The 14,973-nt window shown below is 39.3% G+C and overlaps 1 protein-coding gene across 1 annotated transcript in view; it reads right to left on the reverse strand.

Moving 5' to 3' along the window:
• GDPD1 (glycerophosphodiester phosphodiesterase domain containing 1) overlaps positions 1-14,973 on the reverse strand; it is a 55,617-nt gene that overhangs the window by 13,566 nt on the left and 27,078 nt on the right. The window contains exons 4-5 of the mRNA XM_047080538.1: positions 13,656-13,701; positions 404-522 (exon numbers count right to left, since the gene is read on the reverse strand). Of these exons, the coding sequence (XP_046936494.1) occupies positions 404-522; positions 13,656-13,701 (165 nt within the window). The remainder of the gene's footprint in view (positions 1-403; positions 523-13,655; positions 13,702-14,973) is intronic.

Here is a 14,973-nt window from a genome sequence, read left to right on the forward strand (position 1 = left end):
GTGAGTCATATAAACTTTTGGACGAATATATGAATCCAGATTATTTTATAAAATATAAGCAATTACTTACATTTTACCATTATATGATTTATCTAAGAGAGTACCACTATTTAGTCATTTGATATAAACTACCAACAAAGCAAGTTAAATCTGAAGAAGTTAATTGCCAGAACAATTGGTTCACAGGAGCTCACTTTTATGCATGACTGAGACAAGACAACTCACTCTGAAAATAGGCTTTCCTACAGTAAAGTGATCTCTTCTACCAGGGCATTATTTAAAACAATACTGATCCCTAGAGTATCACATTTCCTTAAACAGTAGCAATCTATGAAGTCACTTACTCTAGCCTCATTTAGTTTGTGAAATACAATACAGTCAGAAGAGGCAATGCCTTAAGTACCTTCTTAATCAGCACATTGTTGTTGACTTTGATATCGATGTTAATGGGAGTATTAGGAAAGGCCTCAAAAACTTCCTTCAGTAATGGGATTCGGTTATCTTTTCCTTCACATTGGCATGCTGAGAAAGCAAGATTTTTAAAAGTATTTTTAAAAGATAACTTTCACTTTTTTGATGATTAGGAAAAAAAGATAAAGTATTGTTTTCACAATAGTATGTATTCATAATAAGGCATTTACAAAATGATTAAAAGTATGAAGAAAAGAAAAATCATCTAAAATACAACAATTTAGATATAAGCATTGTGACCATTTTTATCCTATGCATAATTTTTTAAAGGTTTTATTTTTAAGTAATCTCTACACCCAACATGGGGCTTGAACTCACAACCCCAAGATCAAGAGTCACATGCTCTACTGACTGAACCAGCCAGGTGCCCCTTCTATGCGTAATTTAATAAGAGTTATAATAGCGTACCTACAGACCTTAATCTGATCTTTTACATAAGTAAAAAAATAAATGTTGCATGTTCATACACTATATTTAGAATTATGATTTAAATTTTTTTTCATTAAATTTTTTGAAATAACTATAGATTCACTTGACGTTATAAGAAAAATAGAGATCTGTGCACCTTTTACCCAGATCTCCCAATGATAACCTCTTGTAAAACTATACCACAATATCATAACTATGACATTGATAGTGTTAATCCACCAATCTTATTCTATTATTTTGAGAGAGACAGAGAGGGTGCGAGCGGAAAAGGGGCAGAGAGAGACAGAGAGAATCCCAAGCAGGCTCTGTGCTGATAGCATGTGCGGCTCAATCTCAAGAAACTGAGAGATCATGACTCAAGCCGAAATCAAGAGTCGGGCACTTAACTGACTGTGCCACCCAGATGCTCCTTAATTATTTTTTTTAAGTTTTATTTATTTATTTTGAGAGAGAGATAGCATGAGCAAAGGAGGGGCAGAGAGACAGGGAGAGAGAATCCCAAGCAGGCTCCACATTGTCAGCACACAGGTCAATGCGGGGCTCAAACCTACAAACCGTGAGATCATGACCTGAGCTAAAATCAGGAGTCAGGGGGCGCCTGGGTGACTCAGTCGGTTAAGCGTCCGACTTCGGCTCAGGTCACGATCTCGCGGTCCGTGAGTTTGAGCCCCGCGTAGGGCTCTGTGCTGACTGCTCAGAGCCTGGAGCCTGTTTCACATTCTGTGTCTCCCTCTCTCTCTGACCCTCCCCCATTCATGCTCTGTCTCTCTCTGTCTCAAAAATAAATAAACCTTAAAAAAAAATGTTTTTTAAATAAATAAATAAATAAATAAATAAAATCAGGAGTCAGAAGCTCAACCGACTGAGCTACCCAGGCGCCCTGTCCCTTAATTATTTTAATTTAACCATTCCCCCAGAAAGGTAACAGAGTTTACCACTTCCAAAATATGGCAGTTTGGTATTAGGATTATTTTGAACGTAAGGCAACTGAGATGAAACAGATATGAGAAAATCTCAGTCCTTTCCCATCTGCCTAGAAACAAGACTTAAATTTTTCCAAAACGTAATCACCAACAACCTTAGACCCTTATCAGCACCACAGGACTCCACAATACAAACTGTTGACTAGTCTTTATCTTTCCTTATTCACCTTTATATCCACCTTCCCACAATTTGCCACCCTAGAAACTCAAAATCCCTTTTGTCTTGTCATTTCTCTGAAAATGTATTGGATTTGTTTAAGATGCTATATAAACTCAAGTTCTAGCCACCTTTGAGTTACTCATCCCTGAGGTTCTCCATGACACACACATATTAATAAACTTCTGTCTTTCTCTTGTTAATCTCTCTTTTGTTACAGAGCCTTGCTGAGAACCTAGAGAGTAGAAGGGGAAAAAAATGTTTCCTTCCCTATACCCTGCTAGTGGACACTGAGGTTGTTTGGAAAGTTTTGCTAAGCTATCACCACTGAAATTTTCAGAGATTGAGAATATATATATATGTTCAGGCAAGGGAAATACATGCTAATTCAGTAATAAAGAATTGTATCAATACAGCTACTCAAAGAAAATTGAATCACAAAAAAAATAAGAAGAGGATTTTTTAATCATTTTTTACATTTCCTGAGGGTTATTTTCTTAATTTTTTCCTTAATCTCTTTTGCCTTGAATCATTTACATAATATACTATACATGCTATATAAGTAATTTTTAAGTTTATTTATTTTTGAGAGAGACAAAGACAGCACGCAAGAGGGGGAGGGGCAGAGAGAGATGGGGTAGGGGATTAGAGAGAGAGAATCCCAGGCAGGCTCTGCACTGTCAGTGTGGAGCCCAGTGCATGAAATCATGACCTGAGCTGAAGTCAGACACCCCTTTGCTATGCAAGTCTTATAAAATTTCCCCTTCCCTCTGAAACTGCAATTCCACTACCATGTGAATAACAAAATGGTAAAAGAGCTTTTATTTCATCTTTATTGTTCAAAGAAGTATATCAACAAAGTAAATTAAATCTATGCCAAAAAGTGAAAAAATTATCCATAATAAAGGCTCATATGAAAAGGCAGCATGTAAATGGGGAAAAAAAAGGAAAATGTGTTACTGTTTTGTCTGTTCTATATTCCATTCTTTTTGTCTTTTTACTACTCCTTGTAATTCAGATGGTGGGACTCTGGGTCATACTGACTAGCCTCTCAATCATTTGGCTCTGCCTCCTTGGCCACAAAGAGAGCACATGAACTTTAAGCATAACAATATGAACACGGGAGAGGTCTCCTGAAATCCTCAGCTGGATGGATCATGTGCTTTTGATGTTGTCAGAGTCCATCCTCATGTGTAGAAGGTGTGCCTTAAGGGGGGCCTGGGATGAGCACTGGGTGTTATACATAGGGGATGAATCACTGGAATCTATTCCTGATTGCACTATATGCTAACTATCTTGGATGTAAAGTAAAATAAATAAATAAATAAATAAATAGATAGATAGATAGATAGATAAATAAATAAATAGATAGATAAATAAAATAGTCACGTGATTAACTGTCTATTGTAACAGTGCAAATATAGAGCATTTCTATTGCTACATTCCATTTAAACAGTACTGTTTTTTAGTTAAGTAAAATTTTTCATAGCTTGTTAAGGGTGAAAAAATTAATTTAGCAGTCAAAAGAACTGCCATGGGCATTAGCTATTCACGTGAAGGTAAGGTTGCAAGGATCAACTTAGAAGTCAAACAGACAAAACTAACTTTGGAACATTATACAATAAGAATAATATTGCATCTAATAGTGGGAGAAACAAGGAAATTAGGGGAGCCTGGGTGGTATAGTCAGATAAGTGTCTGACTCTTGATTTCGGCTCAAGTCATTATCTCACGGTTTGTGGGTTCCAGCCCCACAATGGGCTCTGTGCTGACAGTGCAGAGTCTGCTTGGGATTCCTTCTCTCTCCCCTCTCTCTTTGCCCCTACCCCACTTGCTCTCTTTCTCTCAAAATAAATAAATTAACTTAAAAAAGAAAAAGAAAGAAAGAAACAAGGGGATTTAAGTTACATTAATAACTAAAAAGGGGGGGGCACCTAGGTGACTCAGTCAGTTAAGCGTCTGACTTTGGTTCAGGTCATGATCTCATGGTCTGTGAGTTCAAGCCCCGTGTTGGGCTCTGTGCTGACAGCTGAGAGCCTGGAGCCTGCTTTGGATTCTGTGTCTCCCTCTCTCTCTGACCCTGCCCTATTCATGCTCTGTCTCTCTCTGTCTCAAAAATAAATAAACATTAAAAAAAATTTTTTTAAACCAAAAAAAAAAAAAAGTATGTTAAAGTGATGTGAAAATATTTAAATTAATGCCTCAGCTAACACAGAATATAGAAAATGAGTTGGGGAAAGAAGTTTGTCCCCAGTATTGTTCTGGGCAGAAGATAACCACCTAGGAAATACTACAAAAAGGGAAAGAGGAAAACTAGAGTGACAGGCAAGGAGTAAGCGATAGGATGTGCTGGGTGATGGAATGAGTGAAGTAGCCTCTTATAAGCATGCAAGAACTTTTAAAGTGATCATTCTGACCAACCTAGACTATCCAGAATGTGTATTTTCCATGAAAAAAAATCCACTTTCAAGTTAGCAGGATAGATAAGAACAAACCCTTTGGTTAACACATTTTTATATTCTTTCTTTACATTTATTTTTTTTTTTAATTTTTTTTTTTTTCCAACGTTTATTTATCTTTGGGACAGAGAGAGACAGAGCACGAATGGGGGAGGGGCAGAGAGAGAGGGAGTCACAGAACCGGAAACAGGCTCCAGGCTCCGAGCCATCAGCCCAGAGCCCGACGCGGGGCTCGAACTCACGGACCGCGAGATCGTGACCTGGCTGAAGTCGGACGCTTAACCGACTGCGCCACCCAGGCGCCCCTACATTTATTTTTTAATGTAGCCTGTGGTAGACCAAAGCACCTTTACCATCTCTGGTAAAATTGTGAATCACAAAGAAAGCAAGAGGCCTAAAATCTGTATTCCTCTGAGAGTTGACAGTCTCTCTCTCTCTCTCTCTCTCTCTCTCTCTCTCTCTCTCTAATATTTAAAGAAAAGTTAAGCCAGAATTCTGAGGAGGGGAATAGGATGCACACGCACACACACAAAGGAACAACTATCTACCTAATCTGAATCAAGTACTGTATATTAGCCTAAATGCAGTAAATTTCACATGTAAGGCATTCTTAATTGTAATATGAACTGAATGTAATATGAATGAAAATTAATTATCCTTTTTAGCTGTCTGAAACTTGAATGTACATGGCATTGCTATTAATAAGGCATTAGAAAAGACTTTTAGGGCACCTGGGTGGCTCAGTCAGTTAAGCATCTGACTCTTGATTTCAGCACAGGTCATGACCTCCCCATTTGTGAGTTTGAGCCCCACATCTGGCTCTGTGCTGACAGCACGGAGCCTGCTTGGGATTCTCTCTCTCCCTCTCTCTGTCCCTCCCCTGCTCGTTCTCTCTCTTAAAATAAATAAATAAACATTAAAAGAGAGAGAGAGAGAGATACTCTTTAGGAATGCCTGGGTGGCTCAGTCGGTTGAGTGTCTGACTTTGGCTCAGGTCATTATCTTGTACTTCATGAGTTCAAGCCCTGTATGGTGCTCTGTGATGACAGCTCAAAGCCTGGAGCCTGCTTCAGTTTCTGTATCTCCCTCTCTCTCTGCCTGCTTGTGCTTTATCAGTCTGTCTCTCTCTCTCAAAAAAATAAAATAAATAAAATAAATAAATATTTTTTAAAATTAAGAAAAAAAAAAGATTTTTTAGATGGTGAGGCCAGATAGTACAGCTGAACACTGACCTGGTTAGATGAAGGCCTAGTTTCAAGTCCTAGCTCTGTCATTTATTTGTTGTACGCCTGCCCTTAATCAAGTTAATTTACATCTTTATGCCTCGGTTTCCTTATTTATAACAGGAGGAGACAGAATTATATAGTCTCAAAGGTCACTGCATATTCAAATATTTTATGACTTTATGAGAAAGGTATATAAATAAAAACTTAAAAAAAAGAAAGAAAGGAATAAAACCTGAAAAAAAAGTAAAAACATTTTTCCCCTCAAAGGATCTTTTAATCTTCGTGAGGTTTTGGCTTTGCTCTATAAACATAAAAAAAGAAACAAAAACAAACAAACAAAAAAACAAACAAAACACTTACGAAATGTTTTTAACCTTCACAAATCCACAATGGACACAAATATTATAATAGCTTGGCAAGTATAATCCTGTTAAATTACAAGAATGAAAAAAGTGTTTCCTCAAACCAACCCAGCTTAATGATACTTGGAAAGTAAAATCAAACCATTTTCAGATAGAAACATCCTTTATTAGAGATAGCTAATTTAAGCAATTTTCTGATTTTTACTTGGCTTTCTTAAATTTTCCAACCAAACGGAAATTACACTGGCCAGTTTTAAATCTAGGTCACAAAGTAGTTACATTTCTTTTTTAATATTATTATCAATAGATCCTTGACATTTAACCAAGGTTTTAACTAAATGCAAGCCATTCCAGGGGCACCTGGGTGGTTCAGTCGGTTAAGCGTCCGACTTCGGCTCAGGTCATGATCTCACGGCTGGTGAGTTCAAGCCCCGCGTCATGCTCTGTGCTGACAGCTCAGAGCCTGGAGCCTGCTTCATGTTCTAGGTCTCCCTCTCTCTCTGCCCCTCCCCTGCTGATGCTGTCTCTCTCTGTCTCTCAAAAATAAATAAACATTAAAAAAAAATTTTTTTTTAAATAAATGCAAGCCATTCCATACAAAGGACCATAATATGGACCATCTTGTAGTTTTACTGAGTTACATTTGAATCATTCAAAACATGAGGCTGAATTGTGATAGTGTGGGTCCCTGTACCTGCTCAGCAACCTTTATCTCCAGGTGGTCTATTTTCCATTCTAACAAATCTAACAAACTGGGCCAAGGGACATGTTCCTTTGTGCGAAATATTCCCTCAAAAGAGAGAAAACTGCTATGCTTGTGATTAAAAAGTGACAATGACCAGGAAATGGGTGGTTTACTTGAGTAATAGAATTCTCTTTAATAATTTAATATAGGGAGCAGTGAAATGACATAAAATCAAATGTTACAGAATCAGTAATGATCTGAAAGGGGTCCTTTTCAATGTCTTTTCACTTATTGTTTTTGCTTATGATGGATTATTACTGCAAGTTATAGTAATCGTCTACAATTTGAAGCTTTAGAAATGCAAAGCATCCCTGAATTCTGGGAAGATGGCGGCGTAGGAGGACGCTGGGCTCACCGCGCGTCCTGCTGATCACTTAGATTCCACCTACACCTGCCTAAATAACCCAGAAAACCGCCAGAGGATTAGCAGAACGGAGTCACCAGACCCAAGTGCAGACGAGAGGCCCACGGAAGAGGGTAGGAAGGGCGGCGAGGCGGTGCACGCTCCACGGACTGGCGGGAGGGAGCCGGGGCGGAGGGGCGGCTCGCCAGCCAAGCAGAGCCCCCGAGTCCGGCTTGCAAAAGCGGAGGGGCCTGACGGACTGTGTTCCGACAGCAAGCGCGACTTAGCGTCTGGGAGGTCATAAGTTAACAGCTCTGCTCGGAAAGCGGGAAGGCTGGAGGACAAAGGGAGGGTGAGCTGCGGAGCCCCCGGACGACAGAGCTCAGTTTGGCGGGGAACAAAGGCGCTCCCAGCGCCATCTCCCCCGCCCATCCCCCAGCCAAAATCCCAAAGGGAACCGGTTCCGGCCAGGGAAATTGCTCGCTCCGCGCAAACACCCAACTCTGTGCTTCTGCGGAGCCAAACCTCCGGCAGCGGATCTGACTCCCTCCGGCTGCCACAGGGCCCCTCCTGAAGTGGATCACCTAAGGAGAAGCGAGCTAAGCCTGCCCCCCCTGCCGCCGTGCACCTTGCCTTCCCACCCCAGCTAATACGCCAGATCCCCAGCATCACAAGCCTGGCAGTGTGCAAGTAGCCCAGACGGGCCACGCCACCCCACAGTGAATCCCGCCCCTAGGAGAGGGGAAGAGAAGGCACACACCAGTCTGACTGTGGCCCCAGCGGTGGGCTGGGGGCAGACATCAGGTCGGACTGCGGCCCCGCCCACCAACTCCAGTTATACACCACAGCACAGGGGAAGTGCCCTGCAGGCCCTCACCACACCAGGGTCTATCCAAAATGACCAAGCGGAAGAATTCCCCTCAGAAGAATCTCCAGGAAATAACAACAGCTAATGAGCTGATCAAAAAGGATTTAAATAATATAACAGAAAGTGAATTTAGAATAATAGTCATAAAATTAATCGCTGGGCTGGAAAACAGCATACAAGACAGCAGAGAATCTCTTGCTACAGACATCAGGGGACTAAGGAACAGTCACGAGGAGCTGAAAAACGCTTTAAAGGAAATGGAAAACAAAATGCAAACCACCACGGCTCGGATGGAAGAGGCAGAGAGAATAGGTGAACTAGAAGATAAAGTTATGGAAAAAGAGGAAGCTGAGAAAAAGAGAGATAAAAAAATCCAGGAGTATGAGGGGAAAATTAGAGAACTAAGTGATACACTAAAAAGAAATAATATACGCATAATTGGTATCCCAGAGGAGGAAGAGAGAGGGAAAGGTGCTGAAGGGGTACTTGAAGAAATTATAGCTGAGAACTTCCCTGAACTGGGGAAGGAAAAAGGCATTGAAATCCAAGAGGCACAGAGAACTCCCTTCAGATGTAACTTGAATCGATCTTCTGCACGACATATCATAGTGAAACTGGCAAAATACAAGGATAAAGAGAAAATTCTGAAAGCAGCAAGGGGTAAACGTGCCCTCACATATAAAGGGAGACCTATAAGACTCGTGACTGATCTCTCTTTTGAAACTTGGCAGGCCAGAAAGAATTGGCACGAGATTTTCAGGGTGCTAGACAGAAAAAATATGCAGCCGAGAATCCTTTATCCAGCAAGTCTGTCATTTAGAATAGAAGGAGAGATAAAGGTCTTCCCAAACAAACAAAAACTGAAGGAATTTGTCACCACTAAACCAGCCCTACAAGAGATCCTAAGGGGGACCCTGTGAGACAAAGTACCAGAGACATCACTACAAGCATAAAACATACAGACATCACAATGACTCTAAACCCGTATCTTTCTATAATAACACTGAATGTAAATGGATTAAATGCGCCAACCAAAAGACATAGGGTATCAGAATGGATAAAAAAACAAGACCCATCTATTTGCTGTCTACAAGAGACTCATTTTAGACCTGAGGACACCTTTAGATTCAGAGTGAGGGGATGGAGAACTATTTATCATGCTACTGGAAGCCAGAAGAAAGCTGGAGTAGCCATACTTATATCAGACAAACTAGACTTTAAATTAAAGGCTGTAACAAGAGATGAAGAAGGACATTATATAATAGTTACAGGGTCTATCCATCAGGAAGAGCTAACAATTATAAATGTCTATGCGCCGAATACCGGAGCCCCCAAATATATAAAACAATTACTCATAAACAGAAGCAACCTTATTGATAAGAATGTGGTAATTGCTGGGGACTTTAACACCCCACTTACAGAAATGGATAGATCATCTAGACACACGGTCAATAAAGAAACAAGGGCCCTGAATGAGACACTGGATCAGATGGACTTGACAGATATATTTAGAACTCTGCATCCCAAAGCAACAGAATATACTTTCTTCTCGAGTGCACATGGAACATTCTCCAAGATAGATCATATACTGGGTCACAAAACAGCCCTTCATAAGTTTACAAGAATTGAAATTATACCATGCATACTTTCAGACCACAATGCTATGAAGCTTGAAATCAACCACAGGAAAAAGTCTGGAAAACCTCCAAAAGCATGGAGGTTAAAGAACACCCTACTAACGAATGAGTGGGTCAACCAGGCAATTAGAGAAGAAATCAAAAAATATATGGAAACAAACGAAAATGAAAATACAACAATCCAAACGCTTTGGGACGCAGCGAAGGCAGTCCTGAGAGGAAAATACATTGCAATCCAGGCCTATCTCAAGAAACAAGAAAAATCCCAAATACAAAATCTAACAGCACACCTAAAGGAAACAGAAGCAGAACAGCAAAGGCAGCCTAAACCCAGCAGAAGAAGAGAAATAATAAAGATCAGAGCAGAAATAAACAATATAGAATCTAAAAAAACTGTAGAGCAGATCAACGAAACCAAGAGTTGGTTTTTTGAAAAAATAAACAAAATTGACAAACCTCTAGCCAGGCTTCTCAAAAAGAAAAGGGAGATGACCCAAATAGATAAAATCATGAATGAAAATGGAATGATTACAACCAATCCCTCAGAGATACAAACAATTATCAGGGAATACTATGAAAAATTATATGCCAACAAATTGGACAACCTGGAAGAAATGGACAAATTCCTGAACACCCACACTCTTCCAAAACTCAATCAGGAGGAAATAGAAAGCTTGAACAGACCCATAACCAGCGAAGAAATTGAATCAGTTATCAAAAATCTCCCAACAAATAAGAGTCCAGGACCAGATGGCTTCCCAGGGGAGTTCTACCAGACGTTTAAAGCAGAGATAATACCTATCCTTCTCAAGCTATTCCAAGAAATAGAAAGGGAAGGAAAACTTCCAGACTCATTCTATGAAGCCAGTATTACTTTGATTCCTAAACCAGACAGAGACCCAGTAAAAAAAGAGAACTACAGGCCAATATCCCTGATGAATATGGATGCAAAAATTCTCAATAAGATACTAGCAAATCGAATTCAACAACATATAAAAAGAATTATTCACCATGATCAAGTGGGATTCATTCCTGGGATGCAGGGCTGGTTCAACATTCGCAAATCAATCAATGTGATACATCACATTAACAAAAAAAAAGAGAAGAACCATATGATCCTGTCAATCGATGCAGAAAAGGCCTTTGACAAAATCCAGCACCCTTTCTTAATAAAAACCCTTGAGAAAGTCGGGATAGAAGGAACATACTTAAAGATCATAAAAGCCATTTATGAAAAGCCCACAGCTAACATCATCCTCAACGGGGAAAAACTGAGAGCTTTTTCCCTGAGATCAGGAACACGACAGGGATGCCCACTCTCACCGTTGTTGTTTAACATAGTGCTGGAAGTTCTAGCATCAGCAATCAGACAACAAAAGGAAATCAAAGGCATCAACATTGGCAAAGATGAAGTCAAGCTTTCGCTTTTTGCAGATGACATGATATTATACATGGAAAATCCGATAGACTCCACCAAAAGTCTGCTAGAACTGATACATGAATTCAGCAAAGTTGCAGGATACAAAATCAATGTACAGAAATCAGTTGCATTCTTATACACTAACAATGAAGCAACAGAAAGACAAATAAAGAAACTGATCCCATTCACAATTGCACCAAGAAGCATAAAATACCTAGGAATAAATCTAACCAAAGATGTAAAGGATCTGTATGCTGAAAACTATAGAAAGCTTATGAAGGTAATTGAAGAAGATTTAAAGAAATGGAAAGACATTCCCTGCTCATGGATTGGAAGAATAAATATTGTCAAAATGTCAATACTACCCAAAGCTATCTACACATTCAATGCAATCCCAATCAAAATTGCACCAGCATTCTTCTCGAAACTAGAACAAGCAATCCTAAAATTCATATGGAACCACAAAAGGCCCCGAATAGCCAAAGGAATTTTGAAGAAGAAGACCAAAGCAGGAGGCATCACAATCCCAGACTTTAGCCTCTACTACAAAGCTGTCATCATCAAGACAGCATGGTATTGGCACAAAAACAGACACACAGACCAATGGAATAGAATAGAAACCCCAGAACTAGACCCACAAACATATGGCCAACTCATCTTTGACAAAGCAGGAAAGAACATCCAATGGAAAAAAGACAGCCTCTTTAACAAATGGTGCTGGGAGAACTGGACAGCAACATGCAGAAGGTTGAAACTAGACCACTTTCTCACACCATTTACAAAAATAAACTCAAAATGGATAAAGGACCTAAATGTGAGACAGGAAACCATCAAAACCTTAGAGGAGAAAGCAGGAAAAGACCTCTCTGACCTCAGCCGTAGCAATCTCTTACTCGACACATCCCCAAAGGCAAGGGAATTAAAAGCAAAAGTGAATTACTGGGACCTTATGAAGATAAAAAGCTTCTGCACAGCAAAGGAAACAACCAACAAAACTAAAAGGCAACCAACGCAATGGGAAAAGATATTTGCAATTGACATATCGGACAAAGGGCTAGTATCTAAAATCTATAAAGAGCTCACCAAACTCCACACCCGAAAAACAAATAACCCAGTGAAGAAATGGGCAGAAAACATGAATAGACACTTCTCTAAAGAAGACATCCAGATGGCCAACAGGCACATGAAAAGATGTTCAGCGTCGCTCCTTATCAGGGAAATACAAATCAAAACCACACTCAGGTATCACCTCACGCCAGTCAGAGTGGCCAAAATGAACAAATCAGGAGACTATAGATGCTGGCGAGGATGTGGAGAAACGGGAACCCTCTTGCACTGTTGGTGGGAATGCAAATTGGTGCAGCCACTCTGGAAAGCAGTGTGGAGGTTCCTCAGAAAATTAAAAATAGACCTACCCTATGACCCAGCAATAGCACTGCTAGGAATTTACCCAAGGGATACAGGAGTACTGATGCATAGGGGCACTTGTACCCCAATGTTCATAGCAGCACTCTCAACAATAGCCAAATTATGGAAAGAGCCTAAATGTCCATCAACTGATGAATGGATAAAGAAATTGTGGTTTATATACACAATGGAATACTACGTGGCAATGAGAAAAAATGAAATATGGCCTTTTGTAGCAACGTGGATGGAACTGGAGAGTGTGATGCTAAGTGAAATAAGCCATACAGAGAAAGACAGATACCATATGGTTTCACTCTTATGTGGATCCTGAGAAACTTAACAGGAACCCATGGGGGAGGGGAAGGAAAAAAAAAAAAGGACGTTAGAGTGGGAGAGAGCCAAAGCATAAGAGACTGTTAAAAACTGAGAACAGGGGCGCCGGGGTGGCGCAGTCGGTTAAGCGTCCGACTTCAGCCAGGTCACGATCTCGCGCTCCGTGAGTTCGAGCCCCGCGTCGGGCTCTGGGCTGATGGCTCGGAGCCTGGAGCCTGCTTCCGATTCTGTGTCTCCCTCTCTCTCTGCCCCTCCCCCGTTCATGCTCTGTCTCTCTCTGTCCCAAAAATAAATAAACGTTGAAAAAAAAATAAAAATAAAAAAAATAAAAACTGAGAACAAACTGAGGGTTGATGGGGGGTGGGAGGGAGGGGCGGGTGGGTGATGGGTATTGAGGAGGGCACCTTTTGGGATGAGCACTGGGTGTTGTATGGAAACCAATTTGTCAATAAACTTCATATATAAAAAAGAAAAAAAAGAAAAAGAAAAAAAAAAAAAAAAAAGAAATGCAAAGCATCCCTAATAGTATCTGGGTTTCTTATAATTAGTATTCAGGCTTTTTTTTTTTTTAAGTATACAGGCTTAAATTACCTGTACATAAATTTAAATAGAATGAGCCAGTTAAATCTCTAGCCTTTATCATCTTAGGGTCCAGATTTCAGATCTGTAGGTCTGAAAGAGTAGGTACTGAGGGCAGTACTTTTAGCTGGAATTTACTATGACAAGAGAACACACATGTATATCTAATTCTCAGTATAAACAAATACCAAATACACTTTAATGTAAATGTTTAAGCTGCAAATGGGAAATATTACCTCTTTGAAATGTGACATCCAGTTTGCCAAGGTAAGGTGGGAGTTCCTTTAAAAGATATGATTTAAAAAAAAAAGTTAGCTCTCAAAATTTAAAAGTATTTAAAAAAATTTTTAAGTATTTTGGTGTCTTACATTAAGATAAAGATATGCTTCTTCAAAAAATAAAAGAATAAAACATTACCTATGTTTACATAGGGCACTCTTTAGCAGAATATCCCAAACAGCAAATCAATCATAGAACTACTTTCTTTCACAACTTATCAGAAAAGAAATCTGTACTATTTAATATGGACCTTTTCTCAATAATAAATATACAAATATCTCAGTAGATAAATGTCAAGAATAGACAATGTTAAACAATGACAATCAAACAGAAAAATCTTTAAACTCACAAATAAATAAATGCTAATTAAAATTAAAATTTAGGAAATTTTTGTTATAATATTCAATAATGGTAAGGGTACAGAAAAATGGGAATTCCTCTATTATCACATTTTAGAACTCTCTTGTTTTTTGTTTTTTCTTTTTTTTAATTCTTACTTTGTTTTTAGATAAACTCTACGACCAACATGGGGCTTGAACTCATGACCCTGAGATCAAGAGTCACATGCTCCACCAACTGAGCCAGACAGGAGTCCCAGATTTTAGAATCCTTAAAACACTTTTTTTAAGTGGCATTTTATTTTATTCTTAATTAATTAAATAAAAAAAAACTTAGAACTAATTCAAATGCCCAACAACAGAAGAGGAATGGTTAAAAATAACTCCATATCCAATCAATGGAATAACTGCAGTCATTTAAAATGCTTATGAAAAATAAGCATGGAATCCGAAAAGGCTAAATACCAAACAATTCCAACAATATGACATTCTGGAAAAGGTAAAACTATGAAGACGATAAAAAGATCAATGGTTGCCAGGGGTTGGGGGGCAGGAAGGATGAACAGGCCAAGGATTTTTAGGGCAGTGAAATTATTATGTATGACACTTGTAATAGTTGATACATATTATTATACATTAAAACGTACATGTCATTATATGTTAAAACCTACAGAATGTACAACATTAAGAATAAACCCTACTGGGGTGCCTGTCTGGCTCAGTTCGTTAAGCGTCTGACTTCAGCTCAGGTAATGATCTCGCGGTTTGTGAGTTTGAGCCCCACGTCAGGCTCTGTGCAAACAGCTCTGAGCCTAGAGCCTGCTTCGGATTCTGTGTCTCCCTCTCTCTGTCCCTCTCCCACTCAAAAATAAATACACTCTCTCTCTTTCTCTCAAAAATAAATAAACATTAAAAAAATAAAAATAAACCTACTGTT

Source organism: Lynx rufus, unplaced genomic scaffold (assembly GCF_022079265.1).
Source record: "Lynx rufus isolate CCGP_SWC_20201006 ecotype Redwood Valley unplaced genomic scaffold, mLynRuf1.p SCAF_18, whole genome shotgun sequence".
Classification (NCBI taxonomy): Eukaryota; Metazoa; Chordata; class Mammalia; order Carnivora; family Felidae; genus Lynx; species Lynx rufus.